The 25,214-nt window shown below is 38.9% G+C and overlaps 1 protein-coding gene across 3 annotated transcripts; it reads left to right on the top strand.

The window, feature by feature from the left end:
- Positions 1-1,904: 1,904 nt before the first annotated feature.
- LOC139937597 (rho-related protein racA-like) lies at positions 1,905-14,153 on the top strand. 3 transcript variants are annotated; one of them, XM_071932808.1, is made up of 11 exons: positions 1,905-2,419; positions 4,814-5,009; positions 6,212-6,380; positions 6,863-6,996; positions 7,612-7,726; positions 8,194-8,381; positions 9,367-9,565; positions 10,161-10,391; positions 10,686-10,783; positions 11,074-11,313; positions 12,662-14,153. In XM_071932808.1, exons 2-11 carry the CDS (start codon positions 4,827-4,829, stop codon positions 12,875-12,877), a joined length of 1,773 nt encoding a protein of 590 aa, XP_071788909.1. In that variant the 5' UTR covers positions 1,905-2,419; positions 4,814-4,826; the 3' UTR covers positions 12,878-14,153. The 3 variants fall into 3 exon arrangements, with proteins under 3 accessions (XP_071788909.1, XP_071788911.1, XP_071788910.1); XM_071932810.1 differs by lacking the exon at positions 1,905-2,419 and adding an exon at positions 3,840-4,068; XM_071932809.1 differs by lacking the exon at positions 1,905-2,419 and adding an exon at positions 3,840-4,076.
- Positions 14,154-25,214: the final 11,061 nt, after the last annotated feature.

The raw sequence follows: 25,214 nt of genomic DNA, 5'->3' as shown, positions 1-25,214 counted from the left end.
GGAGAAAGGGGGCAGTGACAAACTTTATTGAAACATAGCTATGTCGGATGTCTGACTTCACCTGTGGCTTCTTAGACTGGCTTTGACTCCTCTTCGGGCAATGATGATCATAATTACACAGTGGAGTAAGTAAGGGTGGGGCCCGGGCACGGGGGCACGTGCCTCCATATTGACATTCTTGCCCGGCGCCCTCCCACCACTTGTGAAATCTGAACTTTTTAAATTGGAAATTTCCAGAGTGAAATATTACATTCACACTTCAATTTGATCAACCCCTTGTGCTCACCCAATATTTTACCCTAGTTACGTCGCTGATATTTCACACATTTCAAGAGACAAACAATCATAAAATAATAATAATCCAGACAGAAACCAGCAGAAAACCCACGAACCATAACCCCTAGACTTCCATCATTGACAAAATGTGGCAATAAGTAATCTGAGAGGTGGATATTAAGACCATAATAATATGGACAAAAGAAATACTCTTGGCTAACCAAGCAGAAAAAAAATACTGCGGTACGAAAACGGCAATCAAAATTCAATTGAACACATCTATACGCCTACCTATTAACCTTAATAATTTACAAAGACACCGTTTTGCTTTTATTTTCTTAATAAGTGGTTTGCGGTAACACCATGTGATTAATATCTCTTTCGAATCGGTATGATTATTGACAACTCTCTTTAATTTCCTGTAAACAAAATATCTATAAAACAGCCGTCGGACAAGGCAGAGCCATGTCCAAATCTCGAGAGACCTCTCATCAGTGATGATTAAAACGAGAAAGCAACGCATCCCTAGGCATGGGCGTGGCTAAACTTGTGTCTTATCCCGTGTGTAAACACTATTAAGTGTCAGATTAAGTGAAGATGAGACGTTGTGGACATCCGCTCTATCTGACTCTGACACTTTTGAGAAAGACAAAACGTATTTTTCATTTTTAAGGGATGGTGCATCATCATTAGAAACAATAATTATTAGGCCTAGCATGATAACAATGCTCAACCAATTAATTAGTATTTCGCATTATTTTCCTCAATTCACCGGCAAGTTTCGTGCATTATTTTATGAAACTAATTAAAAGACTCGTGAAAGTGCGAAATTTTGTTTTATTTGCGTCCAAACAAAGTTCCCATGTGTGTATTGTTTGTTTTTAATTATTTTATTTTAGTTATTCTGACAAAACTCTTTGTTGGCAAGGGCCGTCCATCAGTGTAAGGCAAATTACATCAAAGTGATGTGCCCTCCCTGACGTGACCCTGATGCAAACGACTTTGGAATTTTAAACGTAATGAAGGAAACACAAATTCGCGCTAATAATATTATTATTAACACGAGTAATGTGTAAAGCAGATGAATGGAACATAAAGTAGAGTTTTTAAAGGATGTTGTTGTAAAAGAGCTACATGTCCATTGGGAAATGGCAAAGGGAAATATCGAGTACGGAGTCTCCGTTCGGGTATCCGCCGTCAGGGGGAAGGGTGAAGTAAACCGTTAGGCCTCACTTAGGGACGAACTTCTCTTTAAAGCATATAGGCCTACTCTCAAACGGTCACCATTCCTTGTTTTGTTTTTTGTTTTTTTACCAGAGTCTACAATCTTTACATAACTTGGCTATGAACAATGTTAATTATTTTCTTCAATGTAATTATTTGGTTAGCGGTTGCATGTGTCTACTTGCCAGGAAACTGTCTCCAGACAATACTTTAGTTATTAGTGCTTTAGCCTCTTTTGTACCTATCTTCTGTCTTCTCTTGTAGATGATTATCTTTGTTTCGTTCTTCAATGATTTGAGATAGGCCTACCTACTCAAAATCCTCACACACTGCGTTCCGAATTAATCGAATAGCGCCACCACTTGATCTGCAATAGCAAAGCCGGAAAAACCAACATGGCGGACTCAAAGGAAGTTATGGTTAACGAAGTAAAGTCCAAATATGGACTGTTTCGTCATTTTTGGTTCTTATCACTGTATCCCTATTTTATCTAAGTTGTCTCTGCTGTTGGTTTTTGTACTTTTGGGTAGATTTTTGTGAAAAGATTTCAGTTTATAGAAAATAATCAGGTAGCAGACGATTTTTCGATTTTTAGGGTGGAGTCAAAAAACACGTCACTGGTTCCCGTCCAACTCGATGGAAATCTATACTGACAAGTTGGGCGTGCACCCGCGAAGGGTCGGAGTAAATTTAACCATGACATCATCTCAAGTTGTTGCAAAGTATGACATCTATTTTTAGCCGAGAAGATTACCTTTATAAACATCCGTCCAAAATGAAGGATGACAAAGTGTCTTACATCTTGGTGCTTGAACCTGACGTGCAAGGGACTTCAGGAGAAGGTTTTTTGACGTGTTTGCCTGCCGAACGTTTTCTTTTGAAGAAGAAATCTAAACTACTACAGTTTGAGTTAGCGGTGGTAAGTTTACAAAAAAAGACTGGCCTTTACAATACCCCTGTAGTCTGTTTGCATTCTCATTCTGTATCATTATGTAACTCAACTGTCATATGTTTTCGAACCCCAACTTTGGTTCCCGTTTACCGCGAGATTGTGCAAGCTGCACCGGTGACAGAAGCTATGCAGTTTACTCACGGTCTGTATTATCATCAGGCTTAATCATGCTGAGAATAAAGTTTCCTGTCGTTGGTTATACATGTAACTAATACCCCTGTACTGTAGTCTGTACAGTAACAGTTGAGTTACATAACGATTCACACTGTCATTGACTGACACAAACGTGTATGCACAATGTGTTAGTTAAAGGTGTTTGTCATGTTTGTAACCAAATATTATTAAAAAAAATAATAATAATAATAATAATCCTCCACCCTTCCCCTCCCGATGGTAGACTTAAAAAAGCAGTGTCTGTCACGTCAGTGTTTGAGTGTCACTGTCAGTGACCATTTTTGAAATAAAAAAAACAACATTACAATGTGATTGATGTAGATTGTAGTTGCGATAAAACATTATCGCAACTTTGATTGATGTAGTTTTAAAAGAATTTTAAAAAACTAGTCTAACTCTATAACACTAACAGGCCCTATTTTATTATTATTTAGAACATTATATAGAAAGTATTAAATCAGCAAGCTAGTTAGTAGTTGGTCCTGCTGGCTGTTCAACAAGGTTTCTCGCGAATAGCAAAATATCAAGAGAGGGCGCTGTTGCGTGCTCGAGTCGTAGAAACTGCATAGAAACCGCCCCATATTCCTTCCCATAATGCATTGCGTTTCTAAATCGCGATAAACCTCATGGAACAGTTAAAAGGGCAAATGAAGCAACTACTCCATGTACGTAGCTTCCCAAGTCAGTCCCCCATTAGTTGTGTTTATAATGTAAAATAAAATCAGTCTCGGACAAGTATAAAGATATAACTTTGGATGTTTCTGTATTTTCTGACAACACGTTTGCTTCTTACTTCAGGACACAATCATTTACATCAGTTAGGCATGACAGAATCTTTGATTAATCTATCGGCTTATGGCTCCCTTAATAGTACATTTACTTGAGTCACATGAAAAGAATGATTCATCGGTGCTTGATTCGATAAGACTATCTCGCACCATATATTTAACCAATTTACCTCCATGATTTTACCAAGCTAGGTGTTGTTCTGGAGTGCGTTTTGGCGACCCCAACCAAAAACTGTTTCGGTTGTTGGTCGTTGGTTCTGCTGTTCAGACTGAACGATAACCGAGTTGTGAGCTCGGTTACCGTATTGGTTATGACAGTTTTTGGTTGGGGTCACCAAAACGCACTCCATATTGGGGAACATCCTCAGTTGGGCCTGTGATTTCCAATTGGTCAATAGGCCAGTAAGGATACCCACTTGGGATTGTGTGGGTTAAAATAACTAGGTCTGTTTAAAAGACCTTGCATGTAGTGAGTGTAACAGGACGTCACTGTACACGCATATCCACTGAGGGAAGTTAGTCATCAAAAGAACATTTCCTGTTCTTAGATTGTCTGAAAATTTCAATCGGGGAACATAGCTGGTAAACCAAAGAGCGTTAATGAGAATCTAGTGAAAACAACTTAAGATTGCCTGAAAACAAGGAAGTGTAACTGTAAGTATGTAAGTAGCTGTAATTGCATAGTGTAAACAAAACGCATCTTAGCAGCTTTAGGAAATAGAAAAGAAACCATGAGAAAACTGTTGATATTTTTTTTATTTTTTTATGATTTTTCATTTTCATTTTGAACTTTTTTACAACACATAGCCAAGAACCGAATGGAGAGAAGACACACAATAAAAAAGGGACTGAAAACCCAATCCACATATCAGGCCTATTGATGAAACCAAAATTGGAGTAGTCCAGCGTTCTCCCTTGTGTTCCACAGATCAAACGCCAGTAAAAACTCCTAAAGACCAGTCAAAATTCTTTTCAAGTGGTTCGGCTGGCTAGTTCAGTGTAGAAAAGCATCAGTATTTAATAAAAAAAGGGCCGAGTGAAGATGCTGGGGTCACAAAGAGTTAAGACTAGTCCTAACTTAGGACTAGTCCTAGGAGACGATAAAAGCGTATGTCTAGTCCTAAAGTTAGAACGAGTAACTCGTCCTCTTCCTAACTCGAGATACGACTAGTCTTAACTCATTGTGAAATCTGCCCCTGGTTGGATTTTATTTATCTTGGTGCATTACATATTTGGCAGCACTGTTTACTTACAAGGGAGCTGAAATGGATTAAGGAATGAAATAAATGGCCCAGTGACCAAGGGTAAGTTCATGAGTGTCGCTGAGTGATGGATTTGAGTGCTATAAGAAGCCGCTATTGTTATTATAACTGTTTTCTTTTCTTCTCTTGCTTTTCAGATCACCAGCGAGGATGGAGAACCTCAAACTGGTCATGCTAGGTGACGGCGCTGTAGGTAAGAGTGCCCTCCTGATCACGTACACCACCAACTCATTTCCAAGCAACTACATCCCAACTGTTTTTGACAACTACAGTGCCAGCGTCAACGTCGGAGGCAAACCATACAACCTTGGGCTGTTTGACACTGCAGGACAGGTGAGCTTTTTAGAATTGTCATTTTGGGTAAATGATCAACATGTTCGGGACTGAGTTTGAAAAACAGCAGCTAAGTTTTCATTGTAATGTTTTCCAAAACTTAAACACTTGGGTACAAGCTTGGTGGTCTAGTTGGTAAGACATGCTTTAGAATTGAAAAAGTCATGGGTTTGAATCCCACCCAAGTAATATGCCTGTGATTTTTTCCACAGAGCTCAGGAAAGTACTGAGTATACAGCCGTTGATTTCACCAAACTCTTCCTAACTTAAGAACTTAGGACAAGTCCCAACCCTGCACTGTAGCATGCAGACCTTAAGATTAATCCTAAGTTAGAACGAGTTACTCATCCTAACTTGAGATAGTATTAATCCTAGCGTTTTGTGAAATCGGCTGCAGTGCTAATACACATCGGTGTATATGGGTAAACCTAGAATGTTCTTTATCTCTGATGCAAATGTCAATGTATTGAATATCACATTACTTTATTTAGCACGTTATAGCATATATCCCTATAAAACCTTACTTAGTAACGATTAATGTGGAGCTGTTAATTGTATATAATGATTGATTGGTCCATTAACTGTAGTTCTGCGGTGGTGAATTGGATGAAGTTTGAATAAAATTTATTCAAACTTCATTCAATTCACCACCACGCACAACTCTATATCAAGAGTAACAGTTATTACATGTACACAAAAATCCAGTTCTTAATTTAGTTCGGTCGATTCAGCTAAGTCTAAACAAAATCAACGACATTCGTTGTTGTGTTCTCGATTTTACTCGATTACAAGATACGATTAAATTCATGTAATGTGTAACCTTTGAATATAGGGTCAGTTAAAGGCAGTGGACACTATTGGTAATTACTCAAAATAATTATTAGCATAAAATCTTACTTGGTGTCAAGTAATGGGGAGAGGTTGGTGGTATAAAACATTGTGAGAAACAGCTCCTTCTGAAATAACGTAGTTTTCGAGAAAGAAGTAATTTTCCACGAATTTGATATAGAGAAATCAAAATTAGATTTTGAGGTCTCGAAATAAAGCATCTGAAAAGGGTGTTTTTTCTTTCATTATTAGCTCAAATTTTGACAGGTTTGTTATTTTATGCCAAGTGAGAAGACTGGCCTTTGACAATTACTAACAGTGTCCAGTGTCTTTAACAGGTCAATAATTTTTTAATTTGTTGTGCTTGTTACCAGGAAGATTACGATCGTCTACGTCCCCTCTGCTATCCAGGAACAGACATCTTTGTTTTGTCCTTTTCTGTCGCATCAAGAGATTCTTTTCTTAACATTGAGTCAAAATGGCTGCCAGAAATCAAACATCACATGCCAGGTGTTCCAATCCTTCTTGTTGCAACAAAAACAGGTTAGTATTATAAAGCCCTTTATCTACGTGTGCCTCAAAGTCAAAGCGCTGGTCATTATTTATTTTCAGACAAGTTGTTATTAATAACAAAATTTATTAATTTATGCAATACCTTGTAAGGGTTTTCAAGTGCTGCGGCACATTCAGCAGAAACATCGGGACGAACCCCTTCTCTTAGCGATGAGTGCAACTGGGTTCTTTTACCTACAGTGCACAACACATGGGGCCAACGGTTTTACGTCCCACCAGAAGGATGAAGCAATAATGGTAACGTGTCTTGCTTAGGGACGCAAGTGTCAAGACCGTGACTCATACCTAAACTCTGCTGATCAGAAACACCAGGTGTGTACTTCCAGTGCACTTTACCTCTCAGCCATGACACCCCATAGATGTTTTTAACATCTATAGTACATTCCATCATCCAGGCACTCTTGATCTTGTAAACTAATTGCATCGGATACTGTTGGTGTTGTATTTTCCAGATCTTCGGCAAGGCTCTACCCATAGCTGTATCTACTTTGACGAAGGATTCAAATTGGCCCAGAAACACAACATGGAGTACACGGAAACCAGCGCACTCCAGGGTAACAACGTCAAGTCTTGCTTTGAAAAAGCTGTGAGTAGTGAGTTATTAAGTTTGTGTTCGATTCTTTTGCCGGACTGCATAATAATGTTCTGCCTGTTGGAGTTGGAAACTTTGCACAGTGGAAGTATAACTAGGTCGTGTTTGTGGTTGTAGTGTTGGTTCTGAAAAGAATCAGTGGTTGACAACTAAACGTTCCGATCAGTATGTTCTGGTTTTCCTGAGTATACAACCAATACTACTCAAAAGAGGTTTCTACATGGTGTGTACACTGTTCCAACTTCACCAAAAGCCTTGTGTTCCATATTTTCAGTGTGAAAGAAAGAAGATATATTACTTGATATAAAGCAAGTCTAATTCCCTCCCCTCCCAAACCCCGATTTTTCCTAGCAGCTCCTGCTCTCTGCCTGCATTATTCTCATAATTTACATCGTTCGTTCTAGTCTTGGTGCAAGACACTCTGGTTGAGTTGATGAAATCTCTATCATTCAATAGTAATGTGCGAGCACTGAGAAATGGAGCGGGGGTTTACGATAGTTGAGTGATGGTGAATAACAACGTCTTGCACCAAGACTACAATCAGTCATGAGACGACTTCTGTTTGTGTCTGGAAATTTAAAACTTTCCACAACCATTTTCTCTATTCAGGTTTACATGGCTGTATCAGGCATGGGGTCATCAGGTCGCAAATCAAAGAGGGGTCTCCTCGGTTTTGGCAAGAGTCATAAGAGGGCTCCCCTACCACCAGAGATGCCCCCTGCAGGTAAGACGAGCCGCTTAAATATCTTGCGACTCTTGAATAATGAGCACTGTTTGCTACTCGTTAGATCCTTCTCACAAAAACTCTTCCCTTTGAAAGTTTCTATCTTGAGTTTTTTCAACAAATTATTTCACTAAATGCTGGGATATTTACCAAGATCTCCGGGGTTTGCTGGAACTTTTTCAGTGACCAGCCCAGGCCTGTATGCTCCTTTTTTGAAAGGGCAAGGGCACCAAGGCATTTTGTCCTTGGTGAAGGGCACCCTATGAGGAAACTGTAAAGTTTCACTGCATCATTTTAAGGGCACCAAGGCAATGACCAGGGGGCATGGAGACAATCGCCTTTGTTGCCTCGGTAAAGTATCAGGCCTGACTTTGGTCTTTCTTTTCTCCTTGAGCGCCTTGAATCCTTTGGTACTTTGGCACTATATAGTTCCAGATGTTGATATTGATTTTTTTTTACCCTTGCAGGAAAAGCTCCATGGGTAGAGATCCAGACCTCCACGATGGGTTCTGATTTGGGCAAAGCTTTGGAGCAGCCCTCAGATGCTGATGTCATCTTTGTGGTAGAGGGAAAAGAAATCTTGGCTCATAAGTTGATCCTCAGTAGTGCCTGTAACTTCTTCTGCAGAGTGTTTGGCCTCAAAACACCAGACCAGGTAAACCTAAATGGAAGTCTTTATGCCTTGCTCATAAATTGTTTGTAAACACCGGGCTTGTGAATTGTGCATTTTACTTGCCCTCAAGAATTTTAAGTAGCCAAGACTTTAAAGATGTATTGTCGTAAAAGTATCTTCGAAAAGGTGTTCAAGGCCGACACAATCTTTATGTTCTTTTCACCAAATAAGTTGACAGTAATAATGACATTTTTTGTAACGCCTATTGCCAAAATCAGTTCAAAAGCAGTTCCAGGAAATACTGAATTTACTATGAAGACAGCGAAACCCTCATTCAGCCAATAAATGCTGCCTTAAACTTTCTATATGTTGAGGAATTCTTCCATTCCAAAAGTTCCTAATTTGATTTATTTGATTTGACAGGTCTTGTTCTCATCATGATTTGCTTAGCAGTTTCAACAGACCTTTCACAACAAACGCACAAGTAAACATGCTGATAGTTTTGCCTCATTTTGTTGGTGGCCAGGTTGCCCAATTTTATAGAGCCGCTTAGGCACAAAAAGTAGCCCAACCCACACACAAACACTGTGACATGTGTATGTGTGTCTGGAATCCTACTTATTTTGTTAAGCAGACATCTCCATTTTACGTTTGGTAATTGTCAAGGACCAGTATTCTCACTTGGTGTATCCCAACATAATTATACAATAACAAGCCTTTGAAAATTTGAGCTCAATTGGTCATCGAAATTGCGAGAAAATGATGAGAGAAAAAACCACCCCTGTTGGACGAATTTGTGTGCTTTCAGATAGGAATAAAAGACTTCTGGCCAGAATTCTTTTATTATTTTAGTGAGAAATTACCTCTTTCTCAAAAACTACGTTACTTCAGAGGGAGCCATTTCTCACAATGTTTTATACTATCAACAGCTCTCCAATGCTCATTACCAAGTCAGTTTTTAATACTTGTTTTGAGTAATTACCAAACGTGTACCTTCCCTTTAACTCTTTATCTTATACAATATCAGGGTACATCCAGCAGCTCCAATGTCTGGAATTTCACCTGGGAGGACATCAATGAGGGCAAGATTACCGGTTTAGCCGGTATCCATGATACGGTACCCGGAGCCAATCTTGATCCTGATGCAAAGAAAATGACGAGGGTTACAATCAGTGCAGACATCTCTTACAGAATCTTCAGAAACGTCTTGGCATTTTTGTATACAGGTATGATAATTGTTTATTTGTGTGGTCTGCTAAATGCTATTTCCTCAATTTTGATAATGTTTCAGATTTGTAGTCCTGGACGACGGGTCTAGTTCACTGGAAGCAGCTCTGATGTTGTCAGCAGCAGAGTGTGGGTTTGAACCCAGGTCATGACACCTGCCTTCAGTTTCACCAAACCCTTCCTAACTTAGGATTAATCTTAGGACCTAGGACGAGTTCAGTTCCGTATCGGAAGACGTAAGATGCATTGAACCCATCTTAAGTTAGGATGGGTTACTTGTCCTAAACTCGAGATAGGGTTAATCTTAGCATTTTGTGAAATCGGCTGCTGTGACCATAACTGCTTTGTAACCCGTTGGGGAGGTAGTGCATTCTGCTCTTCCAGCCATACCCATGCCCTTGATGACAGTTGATTTGGGTTTACAGCCCGAATCAGTTAAGTGTAGCCTTCACCTTGAAATGGCCGCCCTTGGCCTTGTGATGTTAGTCGATCTCTCTCTAAAAAAAAAAATTAAAAAGGACATTTAGATTGAAACTAATAAATTTTGGTTCAGATAATCACAAACCCTTTATTTTTTTTTCTTCAACTATAAAGGTCTTCCAAATATCTCAGACGATGCCAGTGAAGAGGATCTTTTTGCATTATGCAAAGCATCTGAGGTCTTCCATCTCCCTCATCTTCAAGACATCGTTAAGAATCTACAGAACGAGGAGGAATTCTTGAACCCCAGCATCGGCACATACCTCAACGATGAGACGGGCAAGAGAGCAAAGTGGCTGTTCCTAAATCGAGAAACCTTATCAGACGTCCGTTTCAAAGTAGAAGGTATGGGTAGTCTTTGTTGTTTGAGCCCTGACACTAATGTGTGTGAGCACTGTTGATCAGTACTTTTCCGAGTTTGTTTAAAAAATATCACAGGCATATTACTTCGTTGGATTTCGAACCCACGACCTTTGCAAGTCTAGAGCAGTTTCTTACTAACTAGACTACCAATTATACTCTCTGAAACATCAAGACCACACCTACTCTTTTCTTGGCCAACACTTATCCAGGGTTTATTTGAGAATGTTAACAATAAATAATAGGAATACCTTTTTCATCCTTTTTTCATTTCCTTAGAAACCATTGTCCACGCCCACAAGGTCTTGCTGAAGTCAAGGTGTGAATTCATGGCTGGCATGTTCAGTGGAGTTTTTGCTGAAAGCTCCCAGACGGAGGTGAGGCAATCAATTATTGCAGGCAAACAATTTTCAAATGAATTTTGTATCTACTATTTTGAGGGAACGAAATTATGAAACTTACGAACATTTTAACGCACGTTGATACTGACACGAAAACAGAGTCTGATAAGTAGTGAACTACTTTGAGCAGGGGGGGGGGGGTGTTTTCTTAAATGAGTACACAAAGTCTCTATATTACCTTCAAATATTGAGAATTTGAATGATCCCTTAATTCCATACAAGATGGAAAATCATGACAAATGATGATCATCACTGTTTTCTCTCAGATCAAAATAGAAGAGACAAGCCTCGAGTGTTTCTTAGCCCTCTTGGAGTACATCTACACGGACCACTCGCCCATCGAAGACGGTGATGCTGTAGGTATTCTGGTTGTGGCCGACCGCTATGGTCTAGAACGACTCAAGAACCTCTGTGAGTTGTACATAACCAAGGGTGTTGATGTCGCCGTGGCTAACTGCATAGCGGAGGCACACGTTGATGTTATCGGACTACTACACACGGCACAGGTATGTTGGATTGATGAACGAAAGATGGCTTGTAATAGATGTTAAATTTGCATCAGGGATAAAAATGAGTAAGTTTTGGTTTTTACCCATACACCGATAAGTGTTAGCACTGTGTGCTCGGTACTTTTCCGAGTCCTGTGAACAAAATATCCCAGGTATGTTACTCGGGTGGGATTCGAACCCACGACCCATGCAATTCTGGAGCAGTGTCATACCAACTAGACCGACGAGATTGCCCGTTAGCTAGAGGCAGTTCGTATCCTATGTTTTGGCAGCGGGTACCGCAACGATATATAATACACATAGATGTTAAATTTGCATCAGAAATATATTAATTTTTGGTTTTTACCCATTCACCGATGTGTGTTAGTTCTGTATACTCAATACTTTCGCAGTACCGAAAATCTAAAATCCGAAATGTTTCATACTGTACTTGGTTCTTATGTAGCGTTATAGCACACCCCTAGGGGTGCGCATCAATGTGCTGAGTCCCATCGAAAGGGCGCAGCAGTAATGGTTGAGTGTCTTGCTCAGGAACACAAGTGTCACGGGACTTGATCGCTACTCTTCTGACAGAAGCACCAGAGCTTTAATTTGGTGTTCTTATCTGCTCAGCCACGACACATTTAAATGTTTCCTTCATTGACCACGGTTTCCTGTTAATTGCATGATGTGACGTAGGCTGCTTCAAAAACTTTCAAGAAAGAGATGCTTTACTGCTATTTTTTAACAAGATGTTCAATGGAGCTATTACTTCTTATCATTTACAAGATGCCTATCTGTAGATTTTACTTCTTATATTACCAAGATGCCTGTCTGTAGATTTGGCGTCTTATCCTTTCAAAGATGCCTTCGAATGGGACATAGAGCCATTGGTCCCATGTGTTGTGTAACGCATGTAAAAGAACCCAGTGCAGTTTCGAAAAGAGAAGGGGTTCGCCCCGTTGTTCCTGGCTGTGGCTGCTTTATGCGCGCGCCGTAGCACCTTGTAAACCCTTATAAGGTGCTAAATAATTGGGTCTCATAATTCATCACTGCAATTACCTATCTTTCTGAAAGTTTGTATATACTTGAGTACTTGAGCGCCTTGAGTACCTTGTTTGGTAAATGCATGCACTATATAAGACTTTGATATTATTATAAAATTATATTATCTGTAGATTTTACTTTCTATCATTTCCAAGATGCACATCTCTAGATACCTTTAATCATTTCCAAGATGCCCATTTGTAGATTTTCCCTCCAATCATTTCAAATGTGCCTATCTGTAATGTTTACTTTTACTCATTTGAAAGATGCCACCTATAGGTTTTTGGTTTTTATAATTTTTTTTTTTTTCATTTTGTAGTTGTACAATTCAAAACAGCTTGCAGCCTGGTGCCTCCACTTCGTCGCAAGTAACTTCATCGCCTTCCAGAAGAGGTCAGAGTTCAAGGCACTGGAAGGAGAGAATCTGGAATATGTAAATGAGCAACGCTGGCCCCCGGTCAGCTACCTAAAAGCTCTGGAGGAGCACAAAGTAAAATACGGCAAGAAGGAAGACAAGTCGTGTAAGGTTCAGTAGAACACAACAGAGGGAAGATTGGTCAAAATAAAATTGATAAGTTTAGGAACATCAGGCGTGTGGGGTGTGAAATTCAGCTTTTAAGGACTTAGGACATGTTCGGTAGCTGTCAAAGACTAGTATTCTCACTTGGTGTATAAAACAACAAATCGGTCTTGGCTCAAAGGGTTTTCAAAGTTGCAAGAAAATAATGAAAGAAAAAACAACCTTTTTTGCACAATTTTTAAGTGCTTTTAAATGCCTAAAAATGGTTCAAAAAGTCCATTCATCATCACCTGCCATGTGTTAATTTTGCTAACTACCAAACGCGCACATGAGTATTCACGCAAGTGGTAAATGCGCATGACAAGTAATAGTTCCCCGGGAGCTATTCTACTTGTCATGCGCACTACCAACACTCGACGTCATCACCGGGCGCTATTGATCGTGGCACCGTTTTGTATACACGCATGAACAGCGCTCTCTAAGCGACATCCAACACATGAACAAACTTATCATGTGCATTTTGTTTCAAAGAAATCATTTTCTCTTGCTCAAAACTCATGTTCCGGTAATTGAATATGTATGAAGTATAGTAAAACAAATATAACATGGTTTATTTCGGGTGACTAGTCGATGAGCTCCCCTCGGTATTGGAAGTTGACAAACTAGTTCCTTCGACTTCACCTCAGGAACTAGTTTGTCAACTTCCAATACCTCGGGGAGCTAATATTGACTAGTCACCCTCAAACCATATTATATTTGTATGATAAAATAACTGGTTCGTTAGCTTACCAGCCAAAGTTCTGTAAAGGTTTACAATATCGAAACTGGTGCCCCACTCTGTTTATGCTTAGCAAAGAAATTTTGTTAAGCAGTATTTTCTGCTAAACAGCTTTATGAAATTGAGCCCAGATCACAAACAATTTCATTTAGCAGAGATAAGCAGTTTGCAAAAGCTATTTGTTTGTTTTTTCAGTCTCTAACTTAACATCCAAAGTCTTAATTCCTAAATCTTATGCAAGAAAATTATTATATGACACTTTATGAAATACAAACAAATTTAATGAATTTTTCAATTCATTTGTTAAAAATGAGGTATTAAAATACCTCAGTTTAAATAGAACTCAGCCGACGATATACTGTTTGGCCTATGACAGTCATTTATGCATGTATATATTCATATATCACTTCAATAGTGTTAAAGGATGTTGAAGTACAACTTGCCATTATAAAATGTTTTCCCCTTTTATGAATTTATTATGTTACTACAATGCTAATATTTGAATAAAGTATTTTGTGGGAAAAAAACATTTTGTAATGTTGCTGTTTCATTGAAATCCTTTTGAAAACTCAAATAAAAGAAGTGAACTTAGTTTTAAGAGTAGATGATAGAAAAATAGTGGGAGGTATGCACTGACATTTTCTTTTATTATATTAAAAATTAATTAAGAACTTAATTTCTCTAAACAGGAAATGTATAAATTAATTAAGAACTTAATTTCTCTAAACAGAAAATGTCAATGTACAAAAACACCCATAGACATGGACATTTTAACTCCCTTCCACTGAAAATGAGCACATATTTAAGTGTGAGTTTTACAGATTAGTACCATTTGTCTTTAAAATCATTTATCTGATTTTGAATTTCTGTGTTATTTTCGATAATTGAACTTCCCCACTATCTCCAATCCGAGAGGTGGTCGCAGTTGCCAGTCACAATGGGCGATACAATAATTATTCTGCTCCTTTTGACCAACAGAGGGCGTAATTGCGTTCAGCACTTTCTATTAATGTTTTGTCGGGGGTTACATTGGGTGGGATGCGTAGACCCTACTCGAAACTTCGGCTTTGGATTCGGCTCAGGCTAGATTTGTATTGACAATTTGCGCGTGCTTTGCTTCAGACGAGAGGACGGAGCCTGAAGCCGAAGCCGAGGTTTCGAAAAGGCTTAAGTATCGGGGGCCGTATGCACCGTAACTTAAAAAACCGCATAGCAAAACAAGAGCAGAAACACCAACCAGACGAACTAATTTAAAACCAAAATAACAATACACAAAACACAACTAAATTTAAATGAGAAGTAATAATAATAGTAGTAACGAATAATCATAACAACAAATTAATAGTCATAATTAAATATATAGGATTTGAGGCATTGCATGGTGAGGTATCAATGTATATAATATTTGGTTTGCGGTAACACCATGTGTGTATCTAATTGCCAGGTAGAGTTGTTCTTAGGGAACTGTCTTGCTTTATTCTACTGCCGCGGAGTAGATAAACGGAGGTTCGGGAGACTTCTCAGTTCTGAAAAAAACTGTCCTGCTTTTTAACTATTACCAGGGCGGATGGTATAGAAATAAGACTGGATTACTACTTTAGCTTATAGGATCGTAATTAACTGTACTGCCGCGGAGTCAGTTCTGAATTGGTCTCAACGTTTCGACTAACTTGGTGTTACCGCAAACCAAATAATACATAATTAAATAAATACAAACATAAATAAATATCTAATGATGAAAAAAAAAAAAAAAAAACGCAATGATTTAGAAAATTTCGCAAGGAATGTAGAACATATCAAAAGCTGTCCTTTCACATAAAGCTAATTTTGTAATATTTAGCAAACATTGAGAAAAATTCGCCATGTTGGCCGGGAATGTTGAAAAGGGGCTTATAGGGAAGGTACACGTTTGGTAATTGTCAAAGACCAGTCTTCTTACTTTGTGTATCCCATCATACGCATAAAATAACAAACCTGTGAAAATTTGGGCTCAATTGGTCATCGAAGTTGCGAGAAAATTATGAAAGAAAAACACCCTTGTTGGACGAAATTGTGTGCTTTCAGATAAGAATAAAATACTTCTAGCTAGAAGTCTTTTATTATTTTAGTGAGACATTACCTCTTTCTCAAGAACTACTTTACTTCAGAGGGAGTCGTTTCGCACAATGTTTTGTAAAGTAATATTTGTTTTGAGCAATTACCAAACGTGTACCTTCCCTTTAAGAAAACGCTACGAAGCCGAAAACACCCCACGTAGCACGAGTAAGAACTTACGAACTCGATTGAAGTTACGAGTGCTTCGTGAATATGACGCAACTCGCTAAGAAAGACCTAGTATTATATGCTTACTAAGGCCTAAGAAGGCTTAATGAATAAGGCCCCAGGTGTCCCAGTGAATTCTGTCCGCCGGGGATTTTGTGTCCCCCCCCCCCCCCTTGTAGGAGGTTAACATTTGCTCTGAAGGAGGATGATTAAAAAGAGTGCGCTATCGGAAGAACTTTGTCATAATTGGAGACAGAATCTCTGGGGAGAGAGAATCTGTTGCCACACCGGTGTCCAGTCTACCCGCAGGTCACCAAATTTCCTTTCCCTTTATCTGCAAATTATGCTCCGTTTTTCGTGCGTGACCTCTGTGTGAATAGTCAAAAGAGCTTCTGGAATTCGGTTATTTTCGGCCTTTTCTGCAAGTCTCAACCAAAATAATGTACCAGTAAATTGAAACGAAGACCATATAAAAAAATCGGTGCAAATCAAATTTCAAAAAGAGCAAATTGTACGTAAAAAAATGCTTCAAAAAGAAAGAAAACAAGTCACAAAATCACGGCAAATTTTCCCGTTATGAATATCAGCCCCAAGAGCCCCGCTTGTGGACAGGGTCACTTGGGGCTGACCCGAGGTGCACTGACGTCACGACGAGAAGGCTCACGTGATGATGTGTCTGGGTTTTTTTTTTTTTTTTTCAGGTGGAGCGTGGGTAAACATCTGCACACGTTCGTACTGGAAAACAAAATAGGCGACTTTTCCAGGACGAACGTGGGGTAACTATGTACCCACGTTCGTCCTGGAAAAAAAAACCGCCACATCGGGAGGCTAATCGAATGCACCCTATATAGTGAGTGTTTTGTGTGACTTTTAACCCCTGTCTCATCTACCCCACTTGGCGAAGACGGCAACCCCCCCATGTTTTCATACTTAAACACACTACTTTACTCTTAGAAGACGCCCCCCCCCCCCCGATCCTGTAAAGAATTCGTGAGATTCCAATCACACAATGGCCTCACATTTCGGGCTTCAGTTGTACATTTCCAGTTTGAAGTAAAGCGAAGCTGTGTATTGACAATGGCAACCTCCTCATTATGCAAACACCATGTACAATTCTGTAGAACATTCTAACACATAACGGGTTTTGGGTTCCTAAAATCTCTTCATTTATATAGTCAAGCTTTAATCTACCGTTGTTCAATGAGCTACAGCGAAAAAAGCCACATTCCAGCTGGCCTTGCTGTCCTACATTCACTCTCTCCTCAGACCACTGGATGAATGGAGTCGGCATACACCGTTTCGGCATTTCAAGAAGTCACTCTCAAACTAGATGTCTTCCCAAAGGTATAAGATGGTTTTCATTTCGACAGTAATTCTTTGAAGTTATTCTCTCCTCAACTAAAATGATTGGAAGAGATTCACAATCCAACCGCCACGTTTTCACTTGTTCTCAAATTAAAATAAAATCTTAATTAACCAAATAAGTGGCAAATGTTGTGTTTTGTTGTAATGATTGAAAATGGCGGTCGGTTTCGGTATCTATTCATAAGGTCCTGTGGTCGATTTCACCATTCTCTTTGATTTTTAATACAAAGAGTTAGGGCTAGTCCTAACTTGGGACTAGTCCTATGAGACATTAAAAACTTGAGGCTATTCCTAAATTAGGTAACTCGACTTAAGTCTTAACTCTTTGTGAAATCCACCCCTGATCGTTTAAACTAAAATAATGTTGTCATAATGTTTTGCAGATTTTTGAAGATTGTGACCTGGGTTGACCCAAGGCCCTGAAAAATGGTACGTAACTGTTTTCTGATGATTAGTGTTTAGGACCAAAGTCGAAGCTCGGACGTTTCGACGATTCTGCTTGGAATAAAAACATACCTTGTTTTGAAGGTAGGATCAATTTATTTGTTGTCTTTGTACCTTTTACAGTGTAATTATGTATTTTAATATCGGCCCCCTAATGCTTCAAGACAATGGACACTATTGGTAATTGTCAAAGACCAGTCTCCTCACTGGGTGTATTTTAACATGTGCATAAAATAACAAACCTGTGAAAATTTGAGCTCAATTGGTCGTCAAAGTTGCGAGATAATAATGAAAGAAAAAAAAACACCCTTGTCACACGAAGTTGTGTGCATTTCAGATGCTTGATTTCGTGATCTCAAGTTCTAAATCTGACGTCTCGAAATCAAATCCGTGGAAAATTACTTCTTTCTCGAAAACTATACATCACTTTAGAGGGAGCCGTTTCTCGCCATGTTCTATACTTTCAACCTCTCCCCAAAACTTGTTACCAAATAAGGTTCTATGCTAATAATTATTTTGACTAATTACCAATAGTGTCCACTGCCTTTAAAGGGTTCTTTTCAATCGTATTTGATTTGTTTCTAATTACATATTCATCTTAATGATATCATCGTTGCAATGTAGTTATTGTATAGTTGCACTTGATTGTTTTTACTTTGTTATGGTTAAATTGTTTCTTAGGAGGCGGTGATTTATAGACTGGTTTTTATGTTTTAAAAGCCTTTTTTATATTCTCTGTTTTGCAATCGTATTTATTTAAACCAATGAGCAGTGATTTCATTTGAAATAATGTGCTTTGTTTTTGTTTATTGCTGTATTTTGCATCTGTTTTGCTCCTGTCGTTCTTGTTTGTTTCTGAAGTTTGAAAATGTAACAATGTGATGGAGAACCCTTTTTAAGCTACTTGTTTTATTGTACATAAGGTCCTTTTGGTATCCTCTATTGGAAAAAGTGAGTAATTCGTCTGTGAATACTCTGTTCATTATAGACTTAATTCAAGTCTTAGATCGCGGTTATTCTTCTGCATCTCAGCCACGAAAAACGCCCCCACTTTATTAGCTATCACTATTAGCGCAATAAAGTAAGAAACTCTGTAAAACATCCGTTTTCCGACAACCTTGAGCTATGTACGTGTGTTGCATTTTTATGACAGACAGTTTTCGGATATGCATTGTGGGCGTACTTAGTCTTGGTGCAAATCGTTTCTCGTTTTACTTTCACACACAGCGCAGCCAACTTAACAACAGTGCCCGCATCGCCCGTAACGAGAAACGTATTGCACCAAGACAAACGCGTAAGACTAACGCGTAGTTAGCCCTGGCGGCCTTACACTTTCGTTTTGTACTACAGTGTTCCTGTGTACAGAGAAAGAGTCCTATATAGGGCTAACGAGTAGTATGCTTCTGAACGTATACGAAAACAACCGGTATAAACAGCTCCAGTTGGTTTTTATCAATCGTTTAAACACCCCCACATGACGCACTCTCCACCAATATGAATAGCGAGACTGTCTGGAGTATTTATGAATATGGTTGAGAACTGACAAACCTGTGGAAGTTTGAGTTCGATCGGCCTTCTGCGTCACGAGAAAATAGTGAAAACCGATTACACATTTTGCATGAAATCAATTTAATAATAAAATAAAAAGCGCCTGTCATAATAGCGATTAGAGCTAACATCGTTAGACTACTGATCGTTTCCTCGACATTTTGGCAAAATCCAAAAATACGCCTCAACTGCAGATCAAGCATTATATCAAGGCCCCTAATGGAAGAAGGGCCACTGAAAAACGCTACCTAAACTGTACATGCACGTTAGATGGAAAGCTGGCGTCAGAATACGCTGATTATAAGTGGCCATTCGTTGCCAATGGGAGACTTTTGAACGCTAGGTGGCAGCAGACTTACCAGGTAAATTTCAATTGTTTACGTAGTTCTGAGCATGCGCACATGACCGAGATTACCTGGTAGGTCTGCTGCCACCAAGCGTCCCAAAAGTCTCCCATTTGACAGATAAACGCCATGAATACTTTGGACATTCGAATGCCATTCTGTCACCCGCTTAAAATGTTGAAGTTGTTCAAAAAATATATATACTCTAGGCCCCGGCTCAGAGCGCCTTTGCGTCTCTCCTTACAAATCGCTAACGAATACAACTTATGACAAAAGTGTCCCGAACGCCAATGACAACTAAACAGAGTTGAACACCACGGTTCTTTTCAGAAACACCCCAAACTCATTTCATTATACATGACACACAAACATCCAATTTACCCCAAGACGGCAGGCAAACTAGCTCTATTTTCAACAGTGTGACTTTTTGTTTAAAGTTTCAATGTACAGAAAGAAAGTAAGATATAGCGTATCCTCAAAATATTATTTTGAGGTTGTGAAATTATATTTCCAAATGGAATTCCTTTTTTGTTTTTACCTTTCCCGTGGAGTGTCGTAACGTCCACAGGGAGGACGGTTTCACGACTGTTCACAACATGTAAGTAGTACTAGACATACACGTACTATGCCAGTTGCACGTTTATCGCCTTTTGATTTTAGTGTATAAAATTGTCATGGCTTTTCGGAATGCTTACATGTTGTTACTTTTTGTGATGTTTTGGTTTTTTTTTTTTGTGGTGGAGGGGGGGGGGGGGGGTAATCTGTTGATGTCAAAGAAAAGAAGATTTGACTAGCGTATGTGTTGTGACAGTTGTTTTTTACCTCGTCGACTAACACGGTCGGCCATTCATGGAAGTCAAATTTTTGACTCCCATAAATGGCCGACCGTGTTAGTTCGCAAAGTAAAAAGAAAACCACGCAATTTTGAGGCAAACTTGTGTGGATAACTGTATTCTACTTTAAAACATCTTTCCAACCATATGCATTTTATTTAAAAAATAAAAAACGGTTACAAACGCTCAGTTATAGACCAACTCGTCCGATCCAAGGCAACGTGTTCCTCTAATCAAAATACACGCTGGGAACAGCTGCGGCGTATTGGATTGCTTATCCTTGTTAATGTCACATGACGCAAGAGAACGTTTTGCCTACGCAGAAAATGACCTTGTTAATTCTATGGTTGCTCCATATAATTAGGAATCTTTTTCTTCCGTGATTAGAGCCAAAGACAACATGTGGATAAACATGGTGGAAGTTCCTCAATGGAATAAGAATTACGCCAAATAAAAGAAAATACCACTCGATCGTCCCCTCCCTGATCTTTCTAGAAGCTTAATCCATTTTTTGTTTCTTTCTTTATTTCACATTTTATTTTTCCAAAAATGTAAAGTTTGTGTGTATTTCTCCTTAAAAATAATAATAATAATAATAATATCGAAGTCTTATATAGCGCACGTATCTACCAAACAAGGTACTCAATGAGCTGAGTATAAACAAAATTTCAGAGAGATGGGTTATGAATTCTGAGACCAAATTATGTAGCACCATATGAGGGTTTAAAAGGTGCAAGGGCACATACAGCAGCCACAGCCAGGAACACCGAAGCGAACCCCTTCCCATTTCGATAAGTGCACTTGGTTCTTTTAGTATGCGTCACAAGAGGACGGAAGCAATGGTTAAGTTTACTTGCTTAAGGACACAAGTGTCACGGCTGCGGATCCCTTAACTTACCAATAATTTAAACAGCCAAGAAAGGATGATCTCAAATATATAGATGTTACAGTATTCTAATAGCTGGGGTCCATAGGAAACGTAAAAAACATATATAACGTCGAGTCTCTTAACTCGCGTTAAGACATGGTAAACATGTTGTTTTTCTCCAGAACGCTCCAAGCCAAATTTCTGAAAAAGGCGGGGTAAAACGAACCACTCAATACGTGACGCGTGACGTCATCGGCGGCTAAATTATTTAACCTGTACACACACGTACACGACAATGTGCAAACAAAGTAATGTACAATAGGCAATGCGAATGCATGTATGTATAGACGGATTGATCAAGATGTCGAACACCTCTAGTAGTATACTGAATGGGAAGAAAACAGCGTTCTGTCCGAGGATGTAGAGTACTCCAGTAACTCTAGATCTTCAAGCTCCTGGGAAGAAGAACTCAGGGCCGATTGAAACGACTTGGAGGATCTTGAAGTGCCCGGAGCGTTGCCCGGAGGTACTGGTCCAACGACTTGTCAAAAGTGCATTATGCAGCAGCGTCCGGGCAGAAACGATTGCATATGCAAAACCGTCCGGCGGACGTTATTGCATATGCAAAACTGTCCTCTGGATAGTATTGCATAGAAGACATAATCGCATGCGACACCGGGCTAATAATAATATAGTGGATTCTTGTTTAGCACGCATATTCGTCACGCTAAAGGTGCTTTAAAGGCAGTGGACACTACTGGTAATTACTCAAAATAATTATTAGCATAAAACCTTACTTAGTAACGAGTAATGGGAAGAGGTTGATAGTATAAAACATTGTGAGAAACGGTTCCCTCTGAAGTGCCATAGTTTTCGAGAAAGAAGTAATTTTCCACGAATTTGACTTCGAGACCTCAGATTTAGAACTTGAGGTCACGAAATCAACCATCTAATTGCACACAACTTCGTGTGACAGGGGTGTTTTTTTCTTTCATTATTATCTCGCAAGTTCGATGACCGAATGAGCTCAAATTTTCACAGACTTGTTATATTATGCATAATATGTTGAGATACACCAACTGTGAAGGCTAGTCTTTGACAATAATTACCAATTAGTGTCCACTGCCTTTAACACACAGTACATACATAACATTTGTTTCCTGTGTAAGATATAATGTGGAACTACGTTTCAATTGTGAGAACTACTCATTTTTACATAGCACTTTGTAATAGTATGGTTTACAAGGTGCCGTGGCGCAATATACTGCCTATCAAACCAGAAACACCGGGGCAAATCCTATGTTTGATTTTGTGCACTGGGTTATTTTACGTGCGTTACACAACACACGGGACCAACGGCTTTACGTCCCATCCGAAGGACAAGCAATGGTTAAGTGTCTAGTTGGCTAAGAATTGTCTCGACTGGGGTTCAAACCCACACTCTGCTGAGCAGAAACAACAGAGTTTGAAGTCGGTGCTCTTAACCGCTCGGTCAAGACACTTCCATTAGTTTGTAACTATCATGGTTATCGTTTTACAGGGTGTCAGTCTGTGTGTGTATATACGGACCCCTCAAGGGACTGTGGTCAAAAATTGAAAAAAGTAAAAACAACAATTATTTCGTTCACTCTAAGTAACTGAGCGGCTCAATGTCTTGATAGACTTTTTTAATTTCCGAATACATCGAGATGGCCGTGCTAAATCAGCCTGTTGGTGGTTTGGTTTGGTTTGTTTTGGTTTGGTTTGGTTTTGTTGTCGTTGTTTAGCTGTTCCGACCTGCTGTCTTAACAGATATTGGGAGCTTTTCGCCAATATTATATTTTGCTATAGATATCTATTTGCTTCAGCCAAAATTCCTATTGTGTACACGATTTTCTGTTGTCCTTTAAAATCATTAAATTGGTATACTCCTGGTGTTTTTGTTTAGTTTAACTTTTCTACCCTTTTTGTGGTTTTTAGACTGCCTTTTCTATGATAAGTGTTGTTTTTAAAATATTGTGTTTTAGTGGAAAGCGCCCTGGGGCCTGGCATAACGCGCTGTATAATTACTCTTGAATTATCATTATTATTTAAAGAGTTGGATCCTATATCAAATTGAAGCCAATAATGATTAAAATTCAAAATTAATTAGCCGTGGTACCATAACGCCGACAGTAGCATAAATTTGTGATGTTATAAATGTGAGAGATACTGAAGACGTGACTTGTGGCCTCGTATCTCGGACGACGTCACAATGACGTCACTATTTGCGCGTTTTAACATTTGTTCAGTTGTATAAACACAGACAAATACGACTTCCAGAAATATAATCATGCAATTAAACTAAAATAGTACATGTTCTAGATGAAAAAAAAAACATTTTCTTAAAACAAAAAAGATTTTACTGACGGAGGTCGGTCAACGTAATTTTTTTTAATTCGCTCAAATGTTTCAGTAGACAACAAAAAACTGGTCCCGTCCCCATGGCAAATTTCCCGGAAGGGTAGGGCGTAAAATAATTATATTATTGAACATTGTAAAGTTCTAAACGTCACCAAGTCCTAGTCCCATATTTTATCACTTTGCGTTGTTTGTACAATACACATAGAGTTCTTACGGTCGCCGACTCAGTTAAGTCTAAGTCCACTTACACAAGTTGAGAAAAAAATTCTAGATGTCAGCGTTGTGTATCCGTTCGTTATATCCATGGACAGCGTGAACACAGAAAAATAAGGCCAGGGTTTGGAACGTTCTTGTGGGTAATTAGCAGATGTGTTTGCCCTCGGAACGAATTCCTAAAACAAACTTTAAAAACATTAAAGTCACCTGGAAATAGAATTGTTTTTCTTTCAAACATAAGAGTATATGCTTACGAACAATAAAACAATTTTTTTAGTAATTGTTTGTCACGATTTATATGTTTAAAAAATATATAAAGTTGTTTGGGGGGCTGACTCCACCTACCCCTTTTGTGATGTCAATCGAGGCAGACTTTGCCTGCAATGCGTATAGTAAACACACGCGCAAAGTACATGTACGTCCAAGTCGTGAGTTGGTACATTTCAAAAAGTGTTTTTCTGCATTCAGCAGCAATACACCTGGTCGGCATTGCCGGAAAAAACAATTTTTTTTTTTTTGAAACGTACAAACTCACGACTTGGTCCGTACATGTACTTTGCAATTGTGTTTACTCTACGCATTACAGACAAAGTCTGCCTTGATTTACGTCACGAACAGCGCTCTCTCGGGTCGGGGTCTACTCTTAAATTTGTAAATAACATAAGAACTGATTTTTTCAAACCTTAGTTAACTGTTTATTCACATTCCACTCTTCAAAACACATATATTAGTGACAAAAGCTTTATTTTGAAAAAATACCACTTCCAGGTGACTTTAATAAGTCACAGCGACTTGTCCAAAGTGCATTATGCAGCAGCGTCCGGGCAGAAACGATTGCATATGCAAAACCGTCCGGCGGACGTTATTGCATATGCAAAACTGTCCTCTGGATAGTATTGCATAGAAGACATAATCGCATGCGACACCGGGCTAATAATAATATAGTGGATTCTTGTTTAGCACGCATATTCGTCACGCTAAAGGTGCTTTAAAGGCAGTGGACACTACTGGTAATTACTCAAAATAATTATTAGCATAAAACCTTACTTAGTAACGAGTAATGGGAAGAGGTTGATAGTATAAAACATTGTGAGAAACGGTTCCCTCTGAAGTGCCATAGTTTTCGAGAAAGAAGTAATTTTCCACGAATTTGACTTCGAGACCTCAGATTTAGAACTTGAGGTCACGAAATCAACCATCTAATTGCACACAACTTCGTGTGACAGGGGTGTTTTTTTCTTTCATTATTATCTCGCAAGTTCGATGACCGAATGAGCTCAAATTTTCACAGACTTGTTATATTATGCATAAT

The sequence above is a fragment of the Asterias amurensis genome, chromosome 5, assembly GCF_032118995.1.
Source record: "Asterias amurensis chromosome 5, ASM3211899v1".
Classification (NCBI taxonomy): Eukaryota; Metazoa; Echinodermata; class Asteroidea; order Forcipulatida; family Asteriidae; genus Asterias; species Asterias amurensis.
Note: the sequence above shows the minus strand (reverse complement) of the source record. Positions and strands in the feature narration are given on the sequence as shown.

Coding starts and splice junctions, on each gene's coding strand:
- LOC139937597 (XM_071932808.1), top strand. CDS start 4,827: ATGGAGAACCTCAAACTGGTCATGCTAGGTGACGGCGCTGTAGGTAAG. Junction 5,010..6,211: donor TGTTTGACACTGCAGGACAG/GTGAGCTTTTTA, acceptor GCTTGTTACCAG/GAAGATTACGATCGTCTACG. Junction 10,784..11,073: donor CTGAAAGCTCCCAGACGGAG/GTGAGGCAATCA, acceptor GTTTTCTCTCAG/ATCAAAATAGAAGAGACAAG.